The following is a 25392-nucleotide window of genomic DNA, read 5'->3' as shown; positions in this document are numbered from 1 at the left end:
TTTTTTAACATCACAAATTGGGGTGTCATTGATTTTTGGGAGAAGTTTAAGTTCAACCTGGAAAAGTGATAAAGCTAAATAGGAGAAAACTGCCATGTAAAATGTACATCTTTTCATGTGTGTATATACACTAAAACTATGGAATTGGGTTTCTGGATGACTTTAAAATATTGATAGAAATAGAGGAGATAAAACTTATGGTTAGATGTGCCAAAGGAACAGCAACAACAACAACAAAAAAGACAGGCATTTTTAGCTTGCCTTTTAAAAAGAAATCAACAGTAAGCACTTATTAAATGCCTACATGTTCTGGCAGTATGCTAAGCACTGAGGATACAAAGAAAGGCAAAACATAGTCCCTGTCCTGGAAGAGCTCACAGTCTAATGGGGGATATGACATTGCATTATTTTTAATTAAAATGTGTATTCTTAGCAATCTGGTGATTAGGAGATAATACTTAGAAAATGGGGTAAGTGCATTTTATCTCACTGCAATGGAATTTTGATTTGTATTCTCTTTTAGCCAATTTCAGACCATGGCTTTAAGGAGAACATGAAGCTTGAGGCAGTGAATCCTACTGACCCTGAAGAAGTATGTGTTGCTACTATTACTGCAGTTAAAGGTTCATACCTGTGGCTCCAGTTGGAGGGTACGTACCATCCTGGAGAGCTCTTGAATTTTGCTGTGAGCAAGGTCTCTTTTTTCTTGATTTTAAAAAAAGATGTAGCTAGTTCAGTTCATCTTTGTGTACCAGACAAATCAAATCATTAAGAAGAGGATGAAGAAACTTGTTCAGACTCACATAATCGCTAATTGTGAAACTGAGACTTTAAAGCAGAACTTTTAATTGCCAGTTTTTGTTTTCCAAATGTTTGGGAACTAGATGTTTCAATACAAAGTTCCCTATCATTTGAAAGGGAAATTCTGAATATCAGATAATAGCTCTCTGGGGGTGACAAGATTACATAAGAATGACTATTGGGAACTATGTTTATTCTAGATATCAGATTTTAATTTGTCCTAACTAGTAAGGTTTTTTTTTTGCTTTTGAAATAAAAAGTGATGGAAAGAAGATATTGTACATTTATACACTTAATACCTTATAGTATTAGAAGTGTCTGCTGCCAAGAAAGCTTCATAGGTGGAAAACTGTGCTAGGAATAGGGATTACAGTTATTTTTGTCACTTTCATGTTTCCTATCTTTCTGCCAAGTCAATAAGTCAGCAAGCATTTATCCAGTGCCTGCCATGTGCCAGGCACTGTCCTAAGCTCTGTGGATACAAGAAAAGGAAAAAGCTGGCCTCTGTCCTCAAGGAGCTCACATTCTGCTGGGGAAGACAGCATGCAAACAACTGTGGACAAATAGGATATAGACAGGATAAATTGGAAATCATCTCAGAGAGGGGATGTTAAGTGAAGAAGGATGGGAAAGGCTTTGCAGAAGGTGGGACTTTACCCGATGCTTGAAGTAGGCCAGGGAAGCCAGGAGGCAGAAGTAAGGTGGGAGAGAGGTCCAGAATACCATAGAATTAGTTAAGCTTTGGAAATGTGTTGCTACTCTCCAGTTTCATAGTAGTATTCTAGGTAAATGTTAGAACTGCCTAGAATTTCTTTTTAAATATTTAATACTGTTTAAATGATTTACATTATGTTCTACTTCAATACAATTAACTATGAATTGAGTTAGAGTTTTTAAATAGAGGAGTTTCTTTGGCTTTTGCTAGGGGTCCCCCTGTATAGGGACAACTAATAGTATCCAAGAGTGGGCTGATTGTCTTTGCTTTTTTGTTGTCCTCTTATTTTCAAGAGGTAGATTCTTCTTTCTGGTGCTCATCTTTTGAATACTTGGTGCAGTGGAGAGAATACCAGGCCTGGAGTAAGAAAGAGTTGAGCTCATCTCCTGTCTCAGATACTTTCTAGTGATGGGACCCCAAGCTAGTCTCTTACCTCCAGCTTCAGTTTCCTCGTCTGTAAAATGGGGATAACAGCACCTCCCTCCCAGGGTTCTGTGTTGATAAAATGAGATGACATATGTAAAATGTTTTTTGCACCATAAAGCATTATGTGAATGTTAGCTACTAATCTAATTATTGGGGTTTTTTGTTTGTTTTTTTTGGAGGGAGGAAGGCAGGGTAATTGGGGTTAAGTGACTTGCCCCCAAGGTCACCCAGCTAGTAAATGTGTCAAGTGTCTGAGGCCAGATTTGAACTCAGGTCCTCCTGACTCCAGGGCTGGTGCTCTACTCACTGCACCACCTAGCCACCCCAAATCTAAATATTGTTAAATAGATTTTCAGTACGTTTTCTCATCTGTGACCAATGGTCACCTTTAGTCCACATTGGACTGCGCTACTAGAGTGCTCAGGTACGTTGTGCATGCTTTATTTTATGGATGTGGAAAATGGAGAATTTTGTTTTGAAGTAACCTAAGTAAACAAAATATTTGATCCAGATGCAAATATATTAAATGACACAGTCTTCCCTCAAAGAACTTATATTCTATTGATGTCATCATTGATGCAGAATAGTACTATAAATAGAATTTAGAAGTACACTAACAGGCTAACTTTTAAAAATTTTTATTAGGCTCTAAAAAGCCAGTACCTGAATGCATTGTAAGTGTGGAATCCATGAATATCTTCCCTGTGAGTTGGTGTGAAACCAATGGATACCAACTCCGATCTCCTCGTCGAGCAGTAGGTATGACTGGGTTTGAGGACCATGGGGCTGCATGGTATGAAAATGCTTCCAATTATGTTGAGTCCTATTAGCATATCATCACATGTTAGAATTTCTGACATGATGCATAAACTCTAGAATTCTAATCTCATGTTTGCCCCCATCATGTGTTTAGTTATTATGTCACAAAAGATTGGAATTAGGAAGGTAAAAATAAAACCTAAATTAGCTTAATGTGACTCATGAAGTACATTATTGTTCCAGCTGGAACATTAGGAATGTATCATTATTATATAGTAGTGAAATTTACAGGGAAGAAAACGAAGCTTTTGTGTCAGTCAGCATAGTACAATAGATATCTCTCCTGGGGTTCAGCTACTTATTACTAGGGTAAGATTCTTAACTTTTTTGTCTAAATTTTCTCATCTGTAAGATGATGGAGCTGGTAAGATGTTTCTAAGGACGCTTTTAGCTCTAAAGCCTCCAAGTTTATTCACTAATGAAATTTTTTTAAGTAGCAGAATTTCTACTAAAAATTTGTCCACTATCAAAGCTTTTATTTTAGTCATAATGTGCTCAACTAGTCTTTAAGGCCTGGAAATGAAGTTTAATTTTAATGAATTTGTGGGATGAAACTGGAAGGCAAGATACGAAATATTACAAATACATCTCATCTGCTACTTGCCTGTGATAAAATAACTCATCTTATCTTATGCCCCTTGGTAGCTATAGACACCTCATTTTAATTGCCTAAAAGATATTGTTCCCAGGATTATGGTTCCTTCTCCTAGCTATCACTATGACACTTTTGGGGGAAGGAGGAATTTACCCTACCTCTGGATGTATGAAGCCTTTCATGTACCCGAACAGCTGTTGATAGCCAAATCCTTCCTTCCCATTAAACTTACATTGATAGATATTGTACTTTTAAGTTCTTCAAAGAAAAGTGCCAAAATATATCCAGTGCTAATGCAAAGAGAATATAGATTATACTTGGTTTTGTAGAATTGCTTTTGAAATTAAGATTATATAACAAGTTCTATTAATTTGAATTCCATTTCATTTATATCATAATATTGTAGCCAAGTTCCTGTGAAAATTATCTTGTGTACTCTAACATTTTTTCCTTTTTAAAAGGATAATAATTTTTATTATATACTTAACAACTAACAATAAAAACAAATATATAGTATGGGGCAAATTGGATAACATTAACCTTTCACTCTACAAAACCAAACAAAATAACACAACAAGCAAAATGCTTTTGTTCTGTGCTCCTTTTAAGGTCCTCTCAAAATTTTGCTACTTTTGCCCCTATTTTCTGTCCTTTTTTCTTTTTTATAATTGCTATTGTGTGTGTGTGTGTGTGTGTGTGTGTGTGTGTGTGTGTGTGTGTGTATTTTTCTGGTTCTATTAACTTTGTTCCATATCATGTTGCAATATCTGTTTTCCACTTAGTTTTCATGATCCTATACTATTTCATCACATTAATGAACTGTAATTTCACAGGCTGTTAGATTTGGAGTTGGAAGAGACCTTGAAAACCATATGTAGTACTGTCCTCTCATTTTATATTTTAGTAAACTGAATCCCAGAGCTAACAGGTTAAGTGATTTTCCTCCGGTGACATAAAGGAATAGAAAAGAAAGGTGGCCTTGAAGTCAGGAAGACTTGGATTCAAGTCTCACTTCTGAAATGTTCTTGGCTGGATGACCCTGAATCTCTTAATCTCTCACTTAATCTCTCAGTGCACTAGGCAACTCTTTAAGACTATAAATTTAAAGAAGTCAATAATTTACATTCATAGTGAGAATTTCCTCACTAGAACCTCCCTACACCAGTGAAGTTACAGATCTGGAATAAACAAACAAACAAACAACACAGAGCAGCAGTAATAATTCGTTTATGAATATGTTTGTACATATTGTCAACCAATCAGCATTTAAGTCATTGGTAAATGCTAGGCACTGGTGATACCAAAAAATGAAATAATAATTTTTTAAAAAATTTATTTTGGGAATAGTTTACAGTGAAATATCTGGAATATTAAGTTTTGTGATGTTTTGTGCATATTGTCCTAGTTCTCTGAATGTTTCTAACAGTGTGGAGACCCACCAACTGCTAAAAAGCATGGGAGGGAAAGAAAACTATGTATGCAAATGAGAGAACGAGATAATACAGTAGAAAGAGTTCTGGACCTGGAGTCAGGAAGACCTGAGTTCACATCCAGCCTTAGACACTTACTAACGCTCTGTGACCTATATGTGCCTCAGTTTCTTTATCTGAAAAATGATGGCACCTACCTCCTAGAGTTGTTGTGAGGATCAAATAACAATTGTAAAGTGGTTAATACAGTGCCTGGCACATAGTAAGTGCTGTACATAAATGTTAGCAATTATTATCATCATCATCGTCATCATCTCCCAAGTCAAATAGCATAGAGAATAGCTACAAAGAAATAGGACAACTAGTAGTTCATAGACCAGATCCAAGAAAAGTCATTAGTAAAATGCCTGCCCTCACATATCTAGACACAAATGCCCAAAGTTTAGACAACAAATAAGAACGGCAGGGAAACAAACTGAATCTCATAGGAGTGCCTATGCCTTTCCAAGGAGTATGTGTGAGATATCCTTTTTTCTTCTGGTTTCATTTATAGAAAAAATATCAAGATTGATAAGATTCAGCTCCTCTACAGATTAATTTACACCACTTGTTTATTTTGGCCATCAATAGTTAATTAAAGTTTATTGATGATCTGAAAGCTGTATGATTCACTCAAGGAAGAAAAATAAATGTCTCTTGTCTCCATGGTGATATGAATTGTCCCATTCCCTCATCTCCACAATGTCAGGAACCAATGGTTTGTCTCTTTCCCTCATTCCTAACCTCAGTTCTGTAAAACTTCCAGTTCCCCATGACCATAGAGCAAAATGCAAACTCCTCAGGATTGCATTCAAGATTTTTCGTAACCTGAACCCAATCCACCTTTCAAGTGCTATTATGCAGTACTCCTTTCCATGAAGTCTCTTCTCTAGCCAAACCTGTTGAATCATCTCCTCCAAACATTCTTTATACACTCTGTCCTTAATGCTTTTGCTCTTGTTGTTCCCTCTTCCCTTCCATCTCTACATTTTGCCCATTCTTTGGAGTCTAGATTGAGGCTATCCTTCCCCAAGAAGCCTTTCTGAACCCTCTTCTCCCTCCCTTTGGTCTCACCTTCCTTTAAATAGACCCTGCTTGTCTCTCTATAAAGAATGTAAACTCCTTGAGACTAAAGACTCTGTCTTGTACATCTTTGTACTCTTGCCAAATACCTCCCACAGGACCTTCCTTGCACTGAGAATTTGTTGATTAAAAAAAAAATTTTTAAACTGAGCAATTCTTAGCATTCTGTGCCCCCTTTTCTGCCATTGTGCTACCATCGCTGCAGAAGAACAAGCAGGGGTCACGCAGGATAAAGTTCATTTTTTATTTTTCTCTATTTCCTGGGTTGCCATGGCTGATAAAAAATTCATGACCAGATAGCCAGCCTTCTCTGTGCTCGGCCAGTAGGTTCTTGGAAAACAAACAAACAGGGAGAACAGTGGAAGTTTTTCTATCACGGTGTAGATGCGGTGTTAGTTTGTATTTTACTGGCATAGTTTTTGAGGATATGAGGTCACTTCCGCCCCACAGTTAGGCATCCAAGTAAGGCTTTGTGGAGTCCTTTACGTAATATAGCATGCTGATATTTCAGTTGGTGTTATGTTAAAACTCTAAGTTAGTTTGGGAGGTATTGATATTTTTACTCTACTTGCTTGAGCCTTTGAAAACTATCATCTTAGTGTGTAACTCAACTAAAACTTAATTGCCAAGTGTGATGGTCTTTTCTCACTTTTCACCATTCTTGACCTCTGCTGTAGTTGACACCACGGACACACTTTCACCTCTGAGATACTCTTTCTTCTATGAGTTTTTGTGAAAATTATTTTCTCCTGATTTTCCTACCTATCTGATTACTGCTTTGCTGGCACAACATTATATCATGCCCCTTGTCAGTGTGTGCCAAAGTGTTCTTTTGGACCTTCTTTTTCTACACTTTTTCTTGATGAGTCTAACACCTCTCATGATTGCCTTGCAGATTATTTACGGATTTATATATTAAACCCTAATCTCTTTCCTGAGCTCATCACCAACTGCCCATTGGACATTTCAAACTGGTTGTCCTAAAGACACCTCAAACTTAACATGTCCAAAGCAGAATTCATATTTCCCTTTAAGTCCTACCCTTTATCAGGCTTTCCTATTTCTGTCAAAGGTTCCACCATTTTTCTTGGCTTAGTGGATAGAATGCTGGATTTGGAGTTTAAAAAAAAAAGACCTGAGTTCAAATCATGCCTCAGACACTTAATTGCTGTGTAGCGCTAGGCAAGCTACTTAATGGCCTCACTTTCCCCATCTGTAAAATGAGGAAAACAGTATGATTTGTTTTAGAGGGTTTTTGTGAAGATTAAATGAGGTAATGTTTTTAAGGCGCCATGTAAATGCTGGCTAACGTTATTATTTCTAGTCTTCCAGGTTAACAAACTCATTGTTATCCTGAACACGTAATTCCACACATCTAACCAGTTACCAAATCTTAGTGTTCCTGTTTCCATAACATCCCTTCTCTTGACCTGTTCTGTCGACTCACACAGCCACCGCTCAAGGTCAGATCTTCGTCGCCTCTTTCCTGGACTGTTACCGTGAATCCCAAAGTGGTGTGAGGATCCAGAAGGAGAGAGAGAAGTTCTCTGAGGACTTTTCCTCAGTTCTTACCTTCCTTGATGTCGTTTCTCTCGTTTCCTTCCTCCCTGATACTCGTTCTTGCCTGTCTTGGCTTTTGTGGCTGCGCTGTTTCTTGGTTCTTCTGCCAATCTGAATGTCCCCTTTCCGTGCAGTATCTCCCCCTGTTGGGATACTCATTTGATGAGTGAGCATTTGCAGAGTCAGATACTCAGCAGGTGGACACTCCCAACTATGGCACATGATCCCCCATCAACAGACATCCTTCCTATTGCTGATTGGCTAGTGGACACAATTAACTTAAAGGCATTTATTAAAAATGACGTAGTAAGAACAATAGCTCCAAAACAATTCTCTCATAAGCCTGGGCCACACTCTTCCACAAGTACAGTGACCGCAGGAAGAATTGGCACAAATTTAGAACATAGTGGTAGTGAGGCGTATGTGAGGAAACATGTAGCCCACGCAACGTACGCTTCTTGTACTATTGTAAGACTTGGATCTCCTTTCTTTCCTCATGGAGTTCTCATGCAGTGCCTCTTCTGAGCAGATTGCTCAACTAAGTCTTAGAATCTGCTGAGGCTCAGAAAGATTAAGTAATTTGCTTAATTCTACAAAGATTACTTGGTGGAACTAAAATTCAAACCCAGGTCCTCTGACTCCTATTTTAGTGCTCTTTTCACTGTACCAACTGTGATAGGCAAATTGATACCAGCATAATTTATTTTAGAAATTGCTGCTTCTTTCTGTTGCAGGCTTGATTAACTCTTCTTAGTACGAAGTTCCTTCTCTGTATATTTTGCAAAATACCTGTCATCTTTCAATAACTTCTTAAGCTGCTTTTCAAACTATGTCCATGTACTGCTACCATTTCAGTGGTTAGGAAGGACAGGGAGTGCCTACAATCTCCGTTATACAGATTGCTGGGACCTAGAGTTGTCTCACAAATGAGTAAGAATCTCTTTCAGTTTAGAGGTACCAGGTTAAAGTGCAGTGTTTTATCCCTGTTTCCTTTTAAAAAAAATCTACAAAATGCCCTTGAATGCCGTTCCACTTTTACTTTGGTAAACTCCTGCTCCAAAAACTTGTAGCAGATGATTGAGCTGCAGTACAACGTTTTTTCTCTTCTTCCTTGCCTAAAAACTTGGAAAACGTGTGTTTAATATTTAGTTATATAAACCTTACTTTGTTTTACTCAGTAATTGGTTTCCTATATTACAAAGTTGGATAAAAGGAAATTTGGCTCACATTATGTGTTTAATATGTTTGATACAAACAACATATTTATCACTTTTTTCTTTATTTTTCTTATGGTATTAGATGACATTTATATGCATTTTTTTTTCTGTAGTGAATAAGCAGAGGAAAGTTGCAGTGGTTCAACCAGAAAAACAGTAAGTAACACCATAGTATTCCTGGCAATTACCATTTGGACTTTCACTTTATGGAAAAAGAAATCATTTCAGAGGAGATATACCTTCTATCATCTTTTCTCAAATATAAATGATTTGTAAACACAAAACTTTATTTCAGTATATGACAGATTATCATCTTATCCTGAAAGTACATCCTTTCTTAAAAAGAGAAGTGGAAAACAAAAATGTAATAAGTTTCCCTTAAATAGTTCATGTAGCCCCAATATTGAATTATAATTTTGATATATTTGTAGAAAAATGGAGGTGGGAATTGGTAGCATGCTAGGTTTTGCTAGTAAAGAATGGGAAGTATCATTCCAGGGATATGTTTGACAGAATGAAAAAGATTCAAGGCCTCAAAAATAAAGAGGCCAACCATGACCTAGAGATAAACATAAGCTTTAATCAGGTTAGAGAACTAAACTTTTGCTTGAATATTAGATATTTTCCTGACTGGGGGCTCAGAGCTATTGAAATCGTACTTCTAAGTTTTTAGCCAATATAAAATCCATAAAAAAAAACAGAAGAAGGGACTCTAGGTACCTAATGGGTCATTATATTGCCTCTGAGCTAAAAAGTGAGCTAATTGTTTTAAGTAGGTGTTGATGATCAAATCTCCAAGAGAAGAAGGGGCAATGACTAGAGAAAAATCATTGACTAGAGAGGAAAGGGTAATAATTAGAGAAAAGACCACCCCCTAAGTCACCACCAGAGACAAAAGAGTTCTGTGCCTGTCTAGTAGGAATAACAGAGCATAAAGGAATGATTACCAGCAGGTCAACTCTGTCCTTTCTGGAAGAGATGTAGTCAGCCAGTTAGGAAGCATTTATTGAGCACTCACTGTATGTAAGTGCTGGTGATACAAAGGAAATTAAAAAAAAAAATAGTCCATGTTCTCAGCTCACATTCTAATGGGGAAGTGAACATGCAAATCTCTCAGAGACAAGACATAGGGAAGCAGAGAGTACTGGAAAGACCTCCAGCAAGGGATGGGAGTAGAATGCTTCTTAAAGGAGGAAGCCAAGAAAACCAGGAGGTGGAGGTGAGGAAGGAGAAAATTCTCAGGGCATATTGGAAAAAGCATGTGAAAAAGCATGGAGAAGGAAAATGCAACGTCAATGTTAAAGAAACTAGAAGTAGGCCAGTATATCTGGATCCTAAAATGGATGGAGAAGAGTAACATAAAAAGATGAACAAGGTAGGAGAACTTCTGGTTGTGAAGGACTTTCAGTACCAAATGAGGGAGTTCATATTTGATTCTTAAGGTAATAAGGAGTTACTAGCATTTAATGAGTGGGCGGTGTGACATGGTCAGATTTGTGGTTTTAGAAAATTGTTTTGGCAGTCAAACTGAGGACAGATTATAGCAGAGAGAGCTTTGAGGCAGAGAGATCAACCAGCAGGCTGTTGCAGTAGTCTAGGTATAAGGTGAAGTCCTATATCAAGAGGGGCAGTTGTATGAGGAAAAGGAAGTGTTCATATTCAGGAGCTATTGTGAAGATAGAAATGACAAGACTTGCCAACAAATTGGATATGTGGGGTGGGAGTGAAAGAATTGAGGATCATATGGAGGTTGTAAGCCTGGGTAATATGACGATTGTAATACCCTCAATAGTAATAGGGAGGTTGGAAAGAAAAGAGTGTTTGAGAGGGAAAGCTAGTGAGTTCTGTTTTAGGCCTGTTGAATTTGATATGTTGATGGATGTATAGCTCAGTATGTCCAAAAGGTAGTTGGTGACATGAGACTGGAATTCAAGAGAGAGTTTAGGGCTGAATATATAGATCTGAGAGTCATCTGCAGATAGAAATGATAATTAAAACCTTCTTGGAGCTGATGATATCACCAGGCAAGATGGTATAGAGGAAGAAGAGAGGATCCAGTCTGAGATTTGGTGGACACCAACTATTAGTGGGTGTAAAATGGGTAAAGATCCAACAGAGGAAACTAAGAAGGAATGTTCAGATGGGAGAGAACCAAGAAAGAGCAGTGTCACCAAAATTGAGAGGAGTACATATCTAGTAGAAGATGTACATAAACAGTTTCAGGTTCTACTGAGTTTAAGAAAGATGAATACTGAGAAAAAGCTGTTGGATTGGGCAATTGAGAGATAACTTTGGAGAGGGGAGTTTCAGTTGAATGATGAGGTTGTAAGCTAGAATGCAGAGGGTTTAGAATCAAGTGAGGAGGGGAAGTGGAGATAGAGTGTAGATTGTTTTGCAGAGTTTTAGTAAGAAGCAGAGGAGAGATATAGGACAGTTGCTATCAGAGATAGTTGGATCAAGTAAGTTGTTTTTTTTTTTAAAGGATGGGTTTGTATACATCAAGGAGGGAGCCAGTAGACAGGAAGAGACTGAAGATTAAAGAGAGAGTGGGGGTAATACTGGGTGTAATCTCTCAGCAAATACCCTCAATGTTTTGGTCAAGTATTTTGTCAGGCCCTTAGGTGAAGGGGCAAGGGGAGAAGGTGCTGTGGAAGAGTCAAGGAGGGATTAAAAGGTTTGGTGCAGTTGCTGTGGTGAATGGGATAGTGAATCCACTAGGGAATTCACAAGGATTGCCTTGCTGCAGTGAGGGCCCAGCTAAGATTATGTAACAAATTTTTAATCAACCCAGGCAACACAGTTTCATGATTTTTTTCTAGCTCTGTTCAGAGGCACATAAATAGGAACAATGGAGGCAGATGGTGGGAGTAATTCAAGGCTGGGGTTTGGCAAGGTTATAGGTGATTGGACAAGGTGTTAGGTTTTGGAACCTAACATTTATGTAGTGCTTACTGTGCACTAAGCACTGTACTAGTGCTTTCCAAATATGATCGCATTTTATCCTAACAACCACCATGGGAGGTGGGTGATGTTATTACCTCCATTTTACAATTGAGGAACCTGAGGCAAACAGATGTTAAGTGACCTGCCCAGGGTCACACAGCTAGGAAGTGTCTGAGGCCAGATTTACACTTGGGTATTCTTAATTCCAGGTTGGGTAGGTTACTTAACCTTCTGCCTCAGTTTCTTCACCTATAAAACAAAGATAATAAAAATCTACCTCCCAGGGTTGTTGTGAGGATAAAATGAGATGATATTGGTGAAGCATATTGCAAATATTAAAGCACTAGATAAATTCTAGCTTTCATTATCACTATGATTATGGCACATTACTCTATAGATAAATTGAATAGTAATGAGAACATTGATCTTCTTGATTTGGTTATCAAGATTAAACCAAATCTATAGTGAGAACATGTTCAGAAAAGAGAAGTTATTCAGGCTTGCCATGGGCACAGTAATTACTGTGGAAATCATAGCAGTATTATCTTTATTAATTTTTTCTAAATTTAAACATCTCTAAGCAATGTAGCCATTGCAAAAAAAAAAAAAAAGGATGCTCCTTATGGTTTGCTTCTTCAGATTTTCTTTGTTTTTTAAAAGCCAAAAAGTCTGATAACATATATTACTCCTTCATTGAAAATGAAAATTACTTTAAAAATGCATACCAATCACAAGACTTTATTCAGATTGTTCATCAACCTGCCAGGCCCTATTCTTCTATTTTTGTAACCATGCATTTAAAAAAAAATCATTCACAGGCATTTTTGACTTTTATAGATGTAGCCATCCAGTACCTTAATTCTCTTATTAATTTTAACTGCATGGAGTTACAGATCGTTCCTTATCTTGAAGACTCTTCATTCACTCTAAAAGGACCAGAAAACAACAACCATAGAAAGCTGGTTTTTCTTTGTTTTCTTACCTCAGAATCATACCTTCAAGGATGGTCCATGAAAATCTGAAGAACCAGGAGCCAAATCCTCCAGACTCAGGTAAGACCTTGGGCAACCTTTGTTTTTCCAATCCCTAGACCAGGTCTTTGTAGAAAATGGGAATTAGTTTCATTGATTTCTTAAAGGCGTCAAACCACAAATGTACTTCAGCTCTCCTCATGATCATCCCTAGTTTAGTTTATATTTTCACTTAGATAATGCCTTACCCCATATCCTTGGTATAGGACCGAGGATACAGATTTTGTGGTTTGTTATTGGCCATAAGAGTATAACTGTTAGGCTGATTTGGGTTCAGCACAAAGGTATTAACTGATACTCTTCATATCATGTCATCATACTTGACCTTTTAAAAGGTAAGGCAATACTCTTAACTAGAGTGAATTTGAAAAACATGATGAAGTTTTTTTTTTTGAGGCTAAAATAATATTAATTGATTTGTGCACTCATGTTTCCTTAATCAAGAGTTTCTGTTGATTTTTTTTATAAAAATGAATTTACTTTTAAATTATCTGATACTTGGTGATGTTGTTATAGTGGCTTTATTTTTTTTTAGCAGCAATAGTTGCCATTATCAATAGGAAGGAAAAGTTTTGTGCTAGGTGCTAAGTGAATGAAATCTGCTTAGAATAAAACTTCATATTCTCATTGGTGAAATTTAATTTGTATGATTTGTTGGATGAAGTTATTAAACTTTGATATTTTCCAAATAATAGGATTCAAGGGTGTTGCTTCAGTAGATTCATGCAACGCAATAAAGTGGATATATAGAAAGCTGTGCTGCCCAGAGAATACCTAGCTCTAGAGAACTGATGGGAAAGAGTAGTCAGTAGTTGGTTGATAATAACTTGGATCGGTGTCTCTGATGGAATACCCCAGAATCTTCTGTGGAATAAAAGCTTGCCAGATTTGCAGATGACACAAAGCTGGAAGGACAGCTAACACACCAGATAAAAGTCAAGATCCAGAAGATTCTGACAAACTGAAACATTGAATTCAGTCTAATAAGATGACATTTAGTGGGGATCAATGTGTTTAGAATACCAATGATCAAATCAGCTTCATAAGTTGTGATGGGAGGGCATGTGAGACAGTAGTGTCAATATGAAAAGGTAACAGCAGTGACTAATAGAAATCAGCAGTGCAACATGGGAACCAAAAACATGAATTTGATTCTAAGTTATATAAAGTGTCCAGAATGAGGAAGCTGATAATCCTATTGTATACTCTGCCCTGGTCAGAACATATGTAGATTGCTGTGTTCAATTCCAGGCAACACATTGTAGGAAGTACATTGACAAGCTAGAGGGAAAGGTTCCTGGAATCGGGAAGGGTCTTGAATCTTGCTATAAGAATATTTGAAGCATTGGGGATGTTAGGCCTCAAGAAGAGAAAGGAAGACCCCAGGGGTGGAGCCAAGATGGCCATGTAAAAACAGCTTCTTACCAGAGCTCTCTCACAAGTTCTGTCAGATAACCTCTAAAAAAGTGAATCTGAGGAGATTTGAGAGAGTTAGAAGCCACTAGTAGACTGAGTGGGCCAAATTTCTAAGCCAGGAGAGTCTGCAAGGTCGACAGGACAGAGCCGTAGGCTGGGAGAGTACCTGGCACCGGTGCTGCACCAGACAACACCAAAGCAGAAGCAGCTGCGGAAACCTGACCGTGATCCAGGCTGGGAGAAAGCTGGGTGCATGAAACCGCCGGAGATCCCCAGGCCTCCCAGCACAGGACGGGAGTCTGTCGAAGAGACAGAGTCAGTTGCGCAGAGCCTGCGGCTGCAAGATGTGTGCTCCTGAGGCTTGGAGCCCAAAGGTTTGAAACTGGCCTTCTTGAACTTCCAGGAGTCATAATGGCCAGGTAAATGGCTCTCATCCCTCCCTCCCTGACCCAGAGAATACCTTGGGGAAAACCCTGGAATAGAGGAGCCAGAAGTGGGGCTTCAGTAGTCAAACAGCAGGAGTTCCTGAGTCCCAGAAGGGTAGAGCCAGCAAGGGTCAACACTAGGAACCCAGATGTGCCTTTGCACAGCCAGGGGAAGTGGCAGATATCAGCACAGACCATGGCTGGGACCAACTGTGCTGGAGAGCAGCCCCGGGGAAGAGGAGACTTCTGTCAGCTAGACAACCCCTCCCCCACACCTCAGGAAATAGGAGGCCATAGCACACAAAGCCAGTAACTACGTTCACAGTTCCCAGAACAAGAAACCTGGGACAGAGCTCCCTTAGCCCCAAAAGCAGAAATCCACTTTAAAGCCAGGAAAAAGCTAACCAACATGAAGAAGAACACGAAAAAACCTAGGACCATTGATTCTTTTTATGGAGACAGGGAAGATCAAAATACCAATTTGGAAGAAGACAACATTGACACTATACTCACATCTGATACCTCAAAAGGAAATGTGAACTGGTCTCAAACCCAAAAAGCATTCCTGGAAGAGCTAAAGGAGGATTTTAAAAACCAAATTAGGGAGGTAAAAGAAAAAATGGAAAAAAAATCACTGATGAGAACAGATTTTTAAAAAATAAAATTGGCAAAATGGCTAAGGAGATTCAGAATCTAATTAGAGAAAATGACACCCTGAAAGGTAAAATCAACCATTTGGAAAAGGAGACTCAAAAGCAAAATGAAGACAGCAATTCATTAAAAATTAGAATTGAGAAAAAGGTAGCTATTGACTCTATGAGGCATCAAGAAGTAAAAACAGAATGAAAAGATAGAAGAAAATGTGAAATAGCTGGGAAAACAACCGACCTGTAAAATAGATCCAGGAGAGACAATTTCAGAATTATTGGTCTAGCGGAAAGCCACTATGAAAAAAGGGCCTGGACAGTATCGTCCAAGAAATTATCAAAGATAACTGCCCAGAGCTCCTAGAACCAGAGGGGGAAAATAGTCATCGAAAGAATCCATGGATCACCCCCTGAAAGAGATACTAAATTGAAAACTCCAAGAAATATAGCCAAATTCCAGAACTATCAGGTCAAGGAAAAAATACTGCAAGCAGCTAGAAAGAAACAATTCAAATATCATGGAACTACAGTCAGGATCATGCAGGATCTTTCAGCTTCTACATTAAATGACAGGAGAAATTAGAATATGATATTCTGAAAGGCAAAGGAGCTTGGACTGCAACCAAGGATTAACTATGTAGCAAAATTGAGCATAATTTTTCAGGCAAGGAGATGGACATTCAGCGAAATAAGGGAATTCCAGATCTTCCTGATGAAAAGGCCAGAGCTCAATGGAAGATTTGATCTTCAAATACAAAACTCAGGAGAGGCATAAAAACGTAAACAGGGGGAAAAAAACCTCCACAAACCTTGTTAATCAATAAGGGCAAATTGTTTAATTTCTTATATGGGATTATATTGTTTTATATATGTTTCATGTATATTATCTATATGTCAATCTTGAGAATATTACAGTTATTATGACAATTGAAAGGGATACACATAGACTGTGGATGTCAGTATAAAATAACTGATAAAATGATAAAAAAAACATAAGAGATGTAAAGGGACGGTTCTGGGAGAAGAGGTAAGGAGGTAGTAGAAAGGGTACATTACATCACACGAAGAGGCACAAGAACATAGTAGAGGGAAAGAAGGGAGGGAGAAGAGTAGTATATGAGCTTTACTCTCATTGGATTTGGTTCAAGAAGAGTATAAGATACTCTAAGAAGTATAGAAATCAAACTTGTCCTACAGGCAGTAGAAGGAGAAAGGGGAAAGAAAAGGGGGGTGGTGGTCAGAAGGGAGGGAAGAAGTAGCAAGGGGAAAAGGGTAAGATGAGGGAGGGGAATCAAGAGGGAGGGTAAATTGAGGAAGGCGGTAGTCAAAAGCAAAACTTTTGAGGAGTGGAGGGGAGAAGGGAGAAATAAAAACATAAACGGGGTGGGGGATAGGATGGAGAAAAAGATACAGCTTGTAATCATAACTGTGAATGTGAATGAGATGAACTCTCCCATAAAACGGAGGTGGATAGCAGAATGGATTACAAACCATAATCCTACAATATGTTTACAAGAAACAAATTTGAAACGGGGATATATACAGAGTAAAAGTAAAAGGCTTGAGTAGAATATGTTGTGCTACAGCTAAAGTGAAAAAAGCAGGAGTAGCAATGCTAATCTCAGACAAAGCAAAAGCAAAGATAAATCTAATTAAAAGAGATAAGGAAGGACACTATATCCTGCTAAAAGGCACCATAAACAATGAAGCAATATCATTATTTAACATATATGCACCAAGTGGTATAGCATGCACATTCTTAGAGGAGAAGTTAAGGGAGTTACAGTAAGAAATAGACAGCAAAACCATACTAGTGGGGGACTTCAACCTCCCCCTCTCTGAATTTGATAAATCTAACCTCAAAATAAACAAGAAAGAAGTTAAGGAGGTGAATAGAATTTCAGAAAAGGTAGATATGACAGATCTCTGGAGAAAACTGAATGGAGATAAAAAGGAATATATTTCTTTCTCAGCAGTACATGGCACATATTCAAAAACTGACCATGTACTAGGGCATAAAAACCTCACAATCCAGAAAGGGAGAAATAGTCAATGCATCCTTCTCAGATCATGATGCAATAAAAATTATTTGTAAAAGAGTACTATAGAAAGATAAAATAAAAATTAACTGGAAACTAAATAATCTAATCCTAAATAAGGAGTGGGCCAAAGAACAAATCATAGAAACAATTAATAACTTCATTCAAGAGAATGACAATAAATGAGACAACATACCAAAACTTATGGGATGCAGCAAAAGCAGTTCTCAGGGGAAGTTTTATATCTCTAAATGCTTACATGATTAAAATAGAGAAAAAGGAGATCACTGAATTGGGCATGCAACTGAAAAAGCTAGAAAAAGAACAAATTGAAAATCTCCAATTAGATACCAAATTAGAAATACTGAAAATCAAAGGAGAGATTAATAAAACTGAAATCAAGAAAACTATTTAACTAATAAATCAAACTAAGAGCTGGTTTTATGAAAAAACCAATAAAATTGATAAACTTTTGGTCAATTTGATTAAAACCATCAGCAAGCATATGTAATGGGGATAAGCTAGTAGCATTCCCAATAAGATCCAGGGTGAAACAAGGATGTCCATTATCACACCTATTATTCAATTTGGTACTAGAAATGTTAGCTTTAGCATTAAGAGAAGAAAAAGAAATCGAAGGAGTTAGAATAGACAAAGAAGAAACTAAATTATCACTTTTTGCAGTTGACATGATGATTTATTTAGAGAATCCTAGAGAATCAATTAAAAAACTACTTGAAATAATAAAAAGCTTTAGTAAAGTTGCAGGATATAAATAAATCCATATAAATCCTTTGAATTCCTATATAGTACTAACAAAGCCCAACAGCAAGAGATAGAGAAATTCAATTTAAAGTTGCTGTAGACACTATAAAATATTTGGGAGTCTACCTTCCAAGACAAACCCAGAGCCTATATGAACGTAATTATGAAACACTTCTCACACAAATAAAGTCAGATCTAAATAAATGGAAAAATATCAGTTGCTTGTGGTTAGGCCAAGCTAATATAATAAAAATGACAATTTTACCTAAATTAATTTAGTTGTTCAATGCCCTACCAATTGAACTACCAAAAAATTATTTTACAAAGCTGGATAAAATAATAATAACAAAATTCATCTGGAACAACAAAAGGCCCAGAATATTGAGAGAATTAATGAAAAGGAATGTTAGGGAAGGTGGCCTAGTCATACCAGATATCAAACTGTACTATAAAGCAGCAGTCCTAAAAACTACCTTGTACTAGCTAAGAAACAGAGTGGTAGATCAGTGTAATAGGTTAGGTACATGAGATGCAGAAGTCAACGACTACAGCAATCTACTCTTTGATAAACCCAAAGAATCCAGCTTCTGGGTTAAGAATTCACTATTCCACAAAAGCTGCTGGGAAAATTAGAAAATAGTATGGCAGAAACTGGACATAGACCAGTATCTTATACCATATATCAAAATAAAGCCAAAATGGGTTCATGATTTAGAAATAAAGGCTGATCCTATAAGCAGATTGGGAGAGCATAGAATAGTTTACCTATCAGATCTATGGGAAAGGGAAGAATTCATGACCCAACAAGAGATAGAGAGCATTACAAAATGCAAAATGGGTAATTTTGATTATGTTAAACTGAAGCGTTTTTGTATAAATAAAGCCAATGCAACAAAGACTAGGAGGGAAGCAGAAAATTGGGAGAAAATCTTTATAACCAGTGTCTCTGTTAAACACCTCATATCTAATATATACAGGGAACTGAGCCAGATTTATAGGAATACAAGTCATTCCCCAATTGAGAAATGGTCACAGGATATGAACAGGCGGTTTTCAGAGGAAGAAATTAAAGATATCTATAGGCATACCAAACAATACTCTGAATCACTATTGATTAGAGAAATGCAAATGAAAACAACTCTTAGGTACCACATCTCTCTTGTCAGATTGGCTAACCTGACAAAACAGGAAAATGATAAATGCTGGAGAGGATGTGGGAAAATTGGAACATTAATACATTGTTGGTGGAGTTGTGAACAGATCCAGAAATTCGGAACTATGCCCAAAAGTCTATAAAAATGTGCATATACTCTTTGACCCAGCAATACCACTCCTAGGGCTATATCCCAAAGGGATCATACAAGTGGGAAAGGGACCCATATGTATAAAAATATTTATAGCTGTTCTTTTTGTGGAGGCAAAGAATTGGAAATCAAGGGGATGCCCATCAATTGGGGAATAGCTGAACAAGTTGTGGTATATGAATGTAGTGGAATACTATTGTGCTCTAAGAAATGGGGAAGATACGGACTTCATAATAACCTGGAAGGACCTACATGAACCGATGCTGAGTGAGAGGAGCAGAACCAGGAGAACATTGTACACAACCACAGACATACTCATTCTGTGATGACTAACTTTGACAGACTTGGCTCTCCTCAGCAATACAAGGCTCAAAGAGAACTCCAAAGGACTCATGATGGAGAGAGCGATCTACATCCAGAGAAAGAACTGTGGAGTCTGAATGCAGATTGAAGCAAACTATTTGCTCCCTTTTTTTTCTCTTCCTTTTTGGTTTTGTTTCTTCTCTCTCATGATTCATTCCTGAGCTCATAATTCTTTACAACTTGACTATTGTGTAAATAAGTTTAATGCGAAGGTTTATATAGAATCTGTATCAGACTACATGCCATCTTGGGGGGAAGGAGAGAGGGTAGGGAAGGGAAGATAATTTGAAACTCAGGAATATATAAAACTAAGTATTGTAAACTAAAAATAAAAAATCTAATAAAAAAAAGGCCCAAGTGGGATATCGGTCAAGGGTCAGAGACAAGATAACTGTCTTCAGGTATTCAAAAGGCTATCATATGGAGACTGGGCCAAATTGGCCTTCTAAACTCTAGAGGCTTAGCCGGGAACAGTGGATTGGCATTGCAGAGAGCCCTGCTTAGGCTTGATATCCTAACCTCTACCTTTCACAAGAATGAGCTGCCTCAGGAAATGATACTAAATGTGGACTAAAAGAACCAGAACAACCACCACAGAAAGCATAGGATGACGTACTTGGTTTGTTGGAGAGGAGATTCCTGCTCAACTATAAACTGGCTTCCATGGCCTCTTAGGGGTGTTCTGTCTCTGAGATTCTCTAATTCCTGAAGGTTTTCACCCTGTGTTTGAATTTCTTATGTATTCAGATAACCTATACTAATTAACACTTAGCACAGTTCCTGGCACATTAATGTTTGACTTAATTGTGATGACTTGACTAATATAATGGGATCCATTTGTCAGAAAGCTATAAACCATTAAAACTAAGCCTTGTCTGTCACAGTTAAGATATTCATTGAGATTTAAAAATATAGTCTGATTAGAATGTATAATATAACTAACAGTAAGTTTTTGAATAAAGGCATAAAACAACATCCCAATAATTGTAGTGGTTAATTTAAAGAAATTAACTCATGTAGAACTAATCTACTTTTACTGTTAAAAATCGCCTGTATTTTTATAGATAAGTCTTCAACCCTAATCCATCTTTATTTGTGGTAGAGACACTTTCTAATATTAGGAACAAATTCATACTGAACCCAGCAAATATTTGTTTTGAGTCCTTATGAATATGTGTTTTATATAAAATATATATTGTAGTACGTGATCCCATAATTTTAATCAAGATCAAAGGTACTGAAGCGTAAGTAGGAATAATTCCCTGTTCTTCCTTCATCCTCTTTTGATCCATGGTCCCCTTAATTGAACCTCAACTTTTATAATGAACTTTGCCTATAAAAATACCCTTAAAACATTACCATGAACATTACCATGGCCTTGCTACTCTCTTGGGCTCAAACTAAGTATTATAGTGGGTAGCGTGTCTGGCCTGAAGTCAGGAAGAGCTGAGTTCATATCCAACTTCAGACACTTATTAGCTGGGTAACCCTGGACAAGTCACTTAACCTGTCTACCTCAGTTTCCTTGTCTTTAAATGGCAATAATATTAATAACACCTGTCTCCCAGTGTTGTTTTGAGGATAAAATGAGATGATATTTGTAAAGAACTTTGCAAACCTTAAAGTGCTTTATAAATGCTGGCTATTATTATGTGTAGAGAGTTCTGTGTATGTAATTTGCTTTATTTGGGTTTTCTTGGGATGAGAAGTAACCACATATTTGAATACAAGTATCCCTTCCACATGAGGGAGTGGGATTAAGGGTGTGGTTTGTGCCCTACCCCCCAACAGTCTGGAAAATCCATGTACAATTTTTTGGCCCTCCCTTTGTACCAGAAAAGAAGTCTGAATTATTATGATATTAAAAGATAAAATATGTTGATATTATACAATACTATGTATATATGTTATGCATTTCTGAGTTTCTAAACTTTTTCTGTGTTATGTTGGCCTCTGCAATGTTATCTGCAACTTTAGCAAAACTTCCCCCAAATTCCCATTTAATTGAATATCAAAACCACAGTAGGAAAGTTGTGGTGTGGAAGGCTTAACTATATTTACTTTTTTTCATTTTCCAGTCACAATTAATGGAAAATACTTCTGTCCAAAGATCTACTTCAACCACCGTTGCTTCTCAGGGCCTTATCTCAACAAAGGAAGAATTGCTGAACTGCCTCAGTGTGTAGGACCAGGAAACTGTGTTCTGGTTCTTAAAGAGGTAAGGAAGGTCCCTAGACCTTTGGGAGGCTACTACTCTGCCCTGGGAGAGGGAGGCAGAACCTGGCTTTCTCTCTCTCCTTCCTCTCTCACCTCTGTTCACACTACACCCCCCCCCCCAAAAAAAAACAAACAAACCAGAAACAACAACCAAAAAAAGGGGGGAGGGTCAGAAGAGCCCTTAAGGATCTAGGTCTTGGCATATACAGACTTAGGGATTTCATATCACTCTTACAGGTTAGTTCCAAATGGTGCTTGTATAACTGTTCCTTCAAAAATTAAAATATCAGACTCCTAATGCCTGGAAGGGAAATCAGGGAATTACAGCTCAGCATCACTGATTTCTACTATGTCAAGAGTTTTATAGAATATATACAGCATTTTTCCTTTCCTCAGCATTGCTAACTAGTGCTCTATTAGTTTTTGGATGCTTAGTCCTCCAGTGCATTGTATACTCTGTCTCTGAGGTTAAGTGGGTTTTGGTTCAGGATTGGATGTAGCAACTGTTGACCTGGAAGTTTGGTTAAAAAAAGCAAACAGGCTAAGTGGTATATAAATTCATGTTACTTATTCCTTAAGCTAGCAAATGTGCACGTGGAGTCAGAGCTTTAATTTTTGACTGACTGATTAAAAAGGATGAGAAGTTTTATACATGTTTTAGAGCAATCCCAACTCAGGATGTCTGTCTCCCTCAGATTTATGATCTCCATGTGTATTTAACCATAGCATGAGAAAGGAATTTTCTTAATTGAATAAGTTGTAAATAAAATAAGACAAGAGAGTTGACAAAATGTCAATTGAAATTACAATCCAGGATATCTGTGTTTCTTCTATCAATAACATAACATAACATTGTATATTTCCATAAAATACTAGGATAAGAAAATTCCCATTATTCAAAATAGTGTCTTGGGTTAAGGCGCTTCATCCTTAATGGCCATACACAGAGGAATGCTCTTGGTCAGCTTCATCTGGCCTTGTAGTTGTTGACACAGGAAGAGGCATTCTGGATTTACTCAGAGAACAAAGAAAGGCATGTCTGTTAGGACAAGGTGCTTCTTCTGGTTGATTAATTTAGGCTTTGGCCTGAATTGGAGTTCAAATGATCTTAAATGATTATCACAAGTTAAGGAATCAAGTTTCTTAGCTAAATGACTTGGTGTAAAAGCTGCACTAAACACCATCTTAGACAAGTTCTTCTTATCTTGGGGGTGTTTATTTTGTAGCATTATGTAATTATAAAGTGAAATTAATTTTCAAAGTTTAATATCTGCATTCCTGACAAGTTAAACATAAATTATACTATTTTAAATGTTAACTTTTGAAACCAACCCCATGTTCTCTGTAATGAGAATAATCACACTATAATACATTTAGTTCATAAAGTTTGATTTCTAGTTTATTGAATGGATTATTAAGCAGATAGTTTGAGGCTGTTATTGTTTGGTGGCATTAAGAAAAAATTTTGTCAAGCTAATGACAACGCACTGGCTTTTTCTGATAGGTGTACTGAATCAATAGATCAAGAATTATTATTGATACAGACAGTGGTGTGCTGATAAATGTTTAACAACTGGCTCTCTGGGAGGGAGAGGGACTAAGTATGGCACACTTTTAAGTTTAATCTGCATTATTAACATTTTATCCATTGCTTTAAGTCTAGACAATCAGCAAATCAAATCAAGCTCTATTTGTAGCATTTGCTTATTTCCTAGATGTAAATGCTCTCACACTGAAAATTTAACAGTTGCTTCTCTCAAGCTGTTTTGAGCTGGCTCTAGCATACCACTATATAGCACATTTTTATTTAAGCAAGACGTTTGCCCAAGCCTCTCTTAACATCGTATACAAAATAAAGAAGTGTGGGCAGTATGGTAGAGCAGTTAGAATTGTAACTGATAAATGAACAATATCAAAGCCTTGATTTATAAAGCCTATGATGGGAAAATTCCTATTTCCTTATCGTCTTGTCCCTTTGCTTCAGAGCTACTACCTGTTGAAAATTCTCTCCCTCTCCAGTCTTTCCTCCCTATCCAAGACTTTCATCTTACACATCTATAATACTTGTTACCATCCTCTTCCCTCTAATTCCATGATAACCTCTGTAATCCTCAGTTTCGTGCTAACAAACTCTTTGTTATTCTAGATCTCTTTATGTTCTCCCCATCTTCTAGATTGAATGGAAACTTGGTTCTTTTCCAAGAAGCACTGCATCCCTGGCCACCCTCTCTAATACTGGGTATTCCAAGAGTCAGAGTTGGTTTGCTCCTTACTCCCAAATAATCCCTTTGCTACCATCATTCAGCAGGCTCTCTCCTTATGATCTGTACTCTATGCATCTCTATCTCTTACTCCAAATTCTTGTTATAGTCTTCTATTGATTTCCAGATCATTCTCTCCCTTTTTTCAAGGAGTTCAGTATGTGACTCATAGTCTACCTTCTTCACTACAGCCTCTGTCTTTATACTTGAGGATGTTACCATACAGGTTGATGGTCCCTAGGACAGCCTGGTCTCCCATTCCACTGACTTTCTCAGTTCCCATGAACTCCTTTTTAATTCTGCCATACTCCTACAGTGATGGCCTTAATCTGATAACTGTCACTTTCCATCTCCATGATCCAGAATTCTGACTTCCTTTTCTTCGGACACAAGAACCTGTCCTTCAGTCTTTCCTGTTTCATACCTTGTAAACATAGGATCTACATTTAGATCTAGAAGACCTCGTATTGAATCAAACCCCCTGATTTTACAGATGAAGAAACCAAGGCCCAGAAAGCTCATGTAACTTGCTTAGGGCCATATGACCAGTAAATGTCTGAGGCAGAATTGGAACCCAAGTCTTCCTCCCTCCTAGTCCACTGTTCTAGGTATTATACCACAACCTCCCTCAGATCTTGTCTTCCAACTCACCATGACTTCCTGTCCTTCCAGGCTTTCCTGTTCTCCCCATCCATCCTCCCTGCTGTGGGATCTCTTGCCTCACTTCACAGTCTTGACCCTGTGCCTGACAGTTCAACTATTTGCTACCCTTGAATTCTTTACTCCTTTGTCTTATCACCGCCCACAACAACCCTGGGTCTTTTGCCTCTTTTTGTATCCCCCATGCCTGGCACTTAGTAAGAACTTAATGAATGTGACTGACTCACTAAAGAGTGTTTTGGAATTGTGTTCATATAGTTTCTGTGTGTGTCTTGTTAGGTAGATTCTCAAGTATTTTATATTCTCTGTAGTTACTTTAAATGGAATTTCTTTTTCTGTGTCTTTCTGCTGGATTTTGTTGGTAATATAGAGAAATGCTGATGACTTGTGTGAGTTTATTTTATATCCTATAACTGTTGAAATTGTTAATTGTTTCACTTAGTTTTTAGGAACCCATCATAGCATCCACAAAAGTGATGATCTTGTTTTCTTTTGCCTGTGATTACTTCCTCAATTTTTTCTTGTCTTGCTATTATAGCTAGCATATAACACTATATTAATTACTAATGGCGATAACAGACAGCCTTGCTTTACCTTTGATGTTATTGGAAAGGCCTCTAGCTTATCCCTGTCACA

General features: G+C 37.5%; 1 protein-coding gene across 1 annotated transcript in view; it reads left to right on the top strand.

Annotated features, from left to right (window-relative positions):
• SFMBT1 (Scm like with four mbt domains 1) overlaps positions 1–25392 on the top strand; it is an 83047-nt gene that overhangs the window by 36257 nt on the left and 21398 nt on the right. Inside the window, exons 10-14 of the mRNA XM_036737436.1 lie at positions 524–650; positions 2588–2701; positions 8799–8841; positions 12616–12680; positions 21697–21836. Of these exons, the coding sequence (XP_036593331.1) occupies positions 524–650; positions 2588–2701; positions 8799–8841; positions 12616–12680; positions 21697–21836 (489 nt within the window). The remainder of the gene's footprint in view (positions 1–523; positions 651–2587; positions 2702–8798; positions 8842–12615; positions 12681–21696; positions 21837–25392) is intronic.

The sequence above is a fragment of the Trichosurus vulpecula genome, chromosome 9, assembly GCF_011100635.1.
Source record: "Trichosurus vulpecula isolate mTriVul1 chromosome 9, mTriVul1.pri, whole genome shotgun sequence".
Taxonomy (NCBI): Eukaryota; Metazoa; Chordata; class Mammalia; order Diprotodontia; family Phalangeridae; genus Trichosurus; species Trichosurus vulpecula.
The sequence above is the reverse complement of the archived record's forward strand: the minus strand, read 5'-3'. Positions and strand labels throughout refer to the sequence as shown.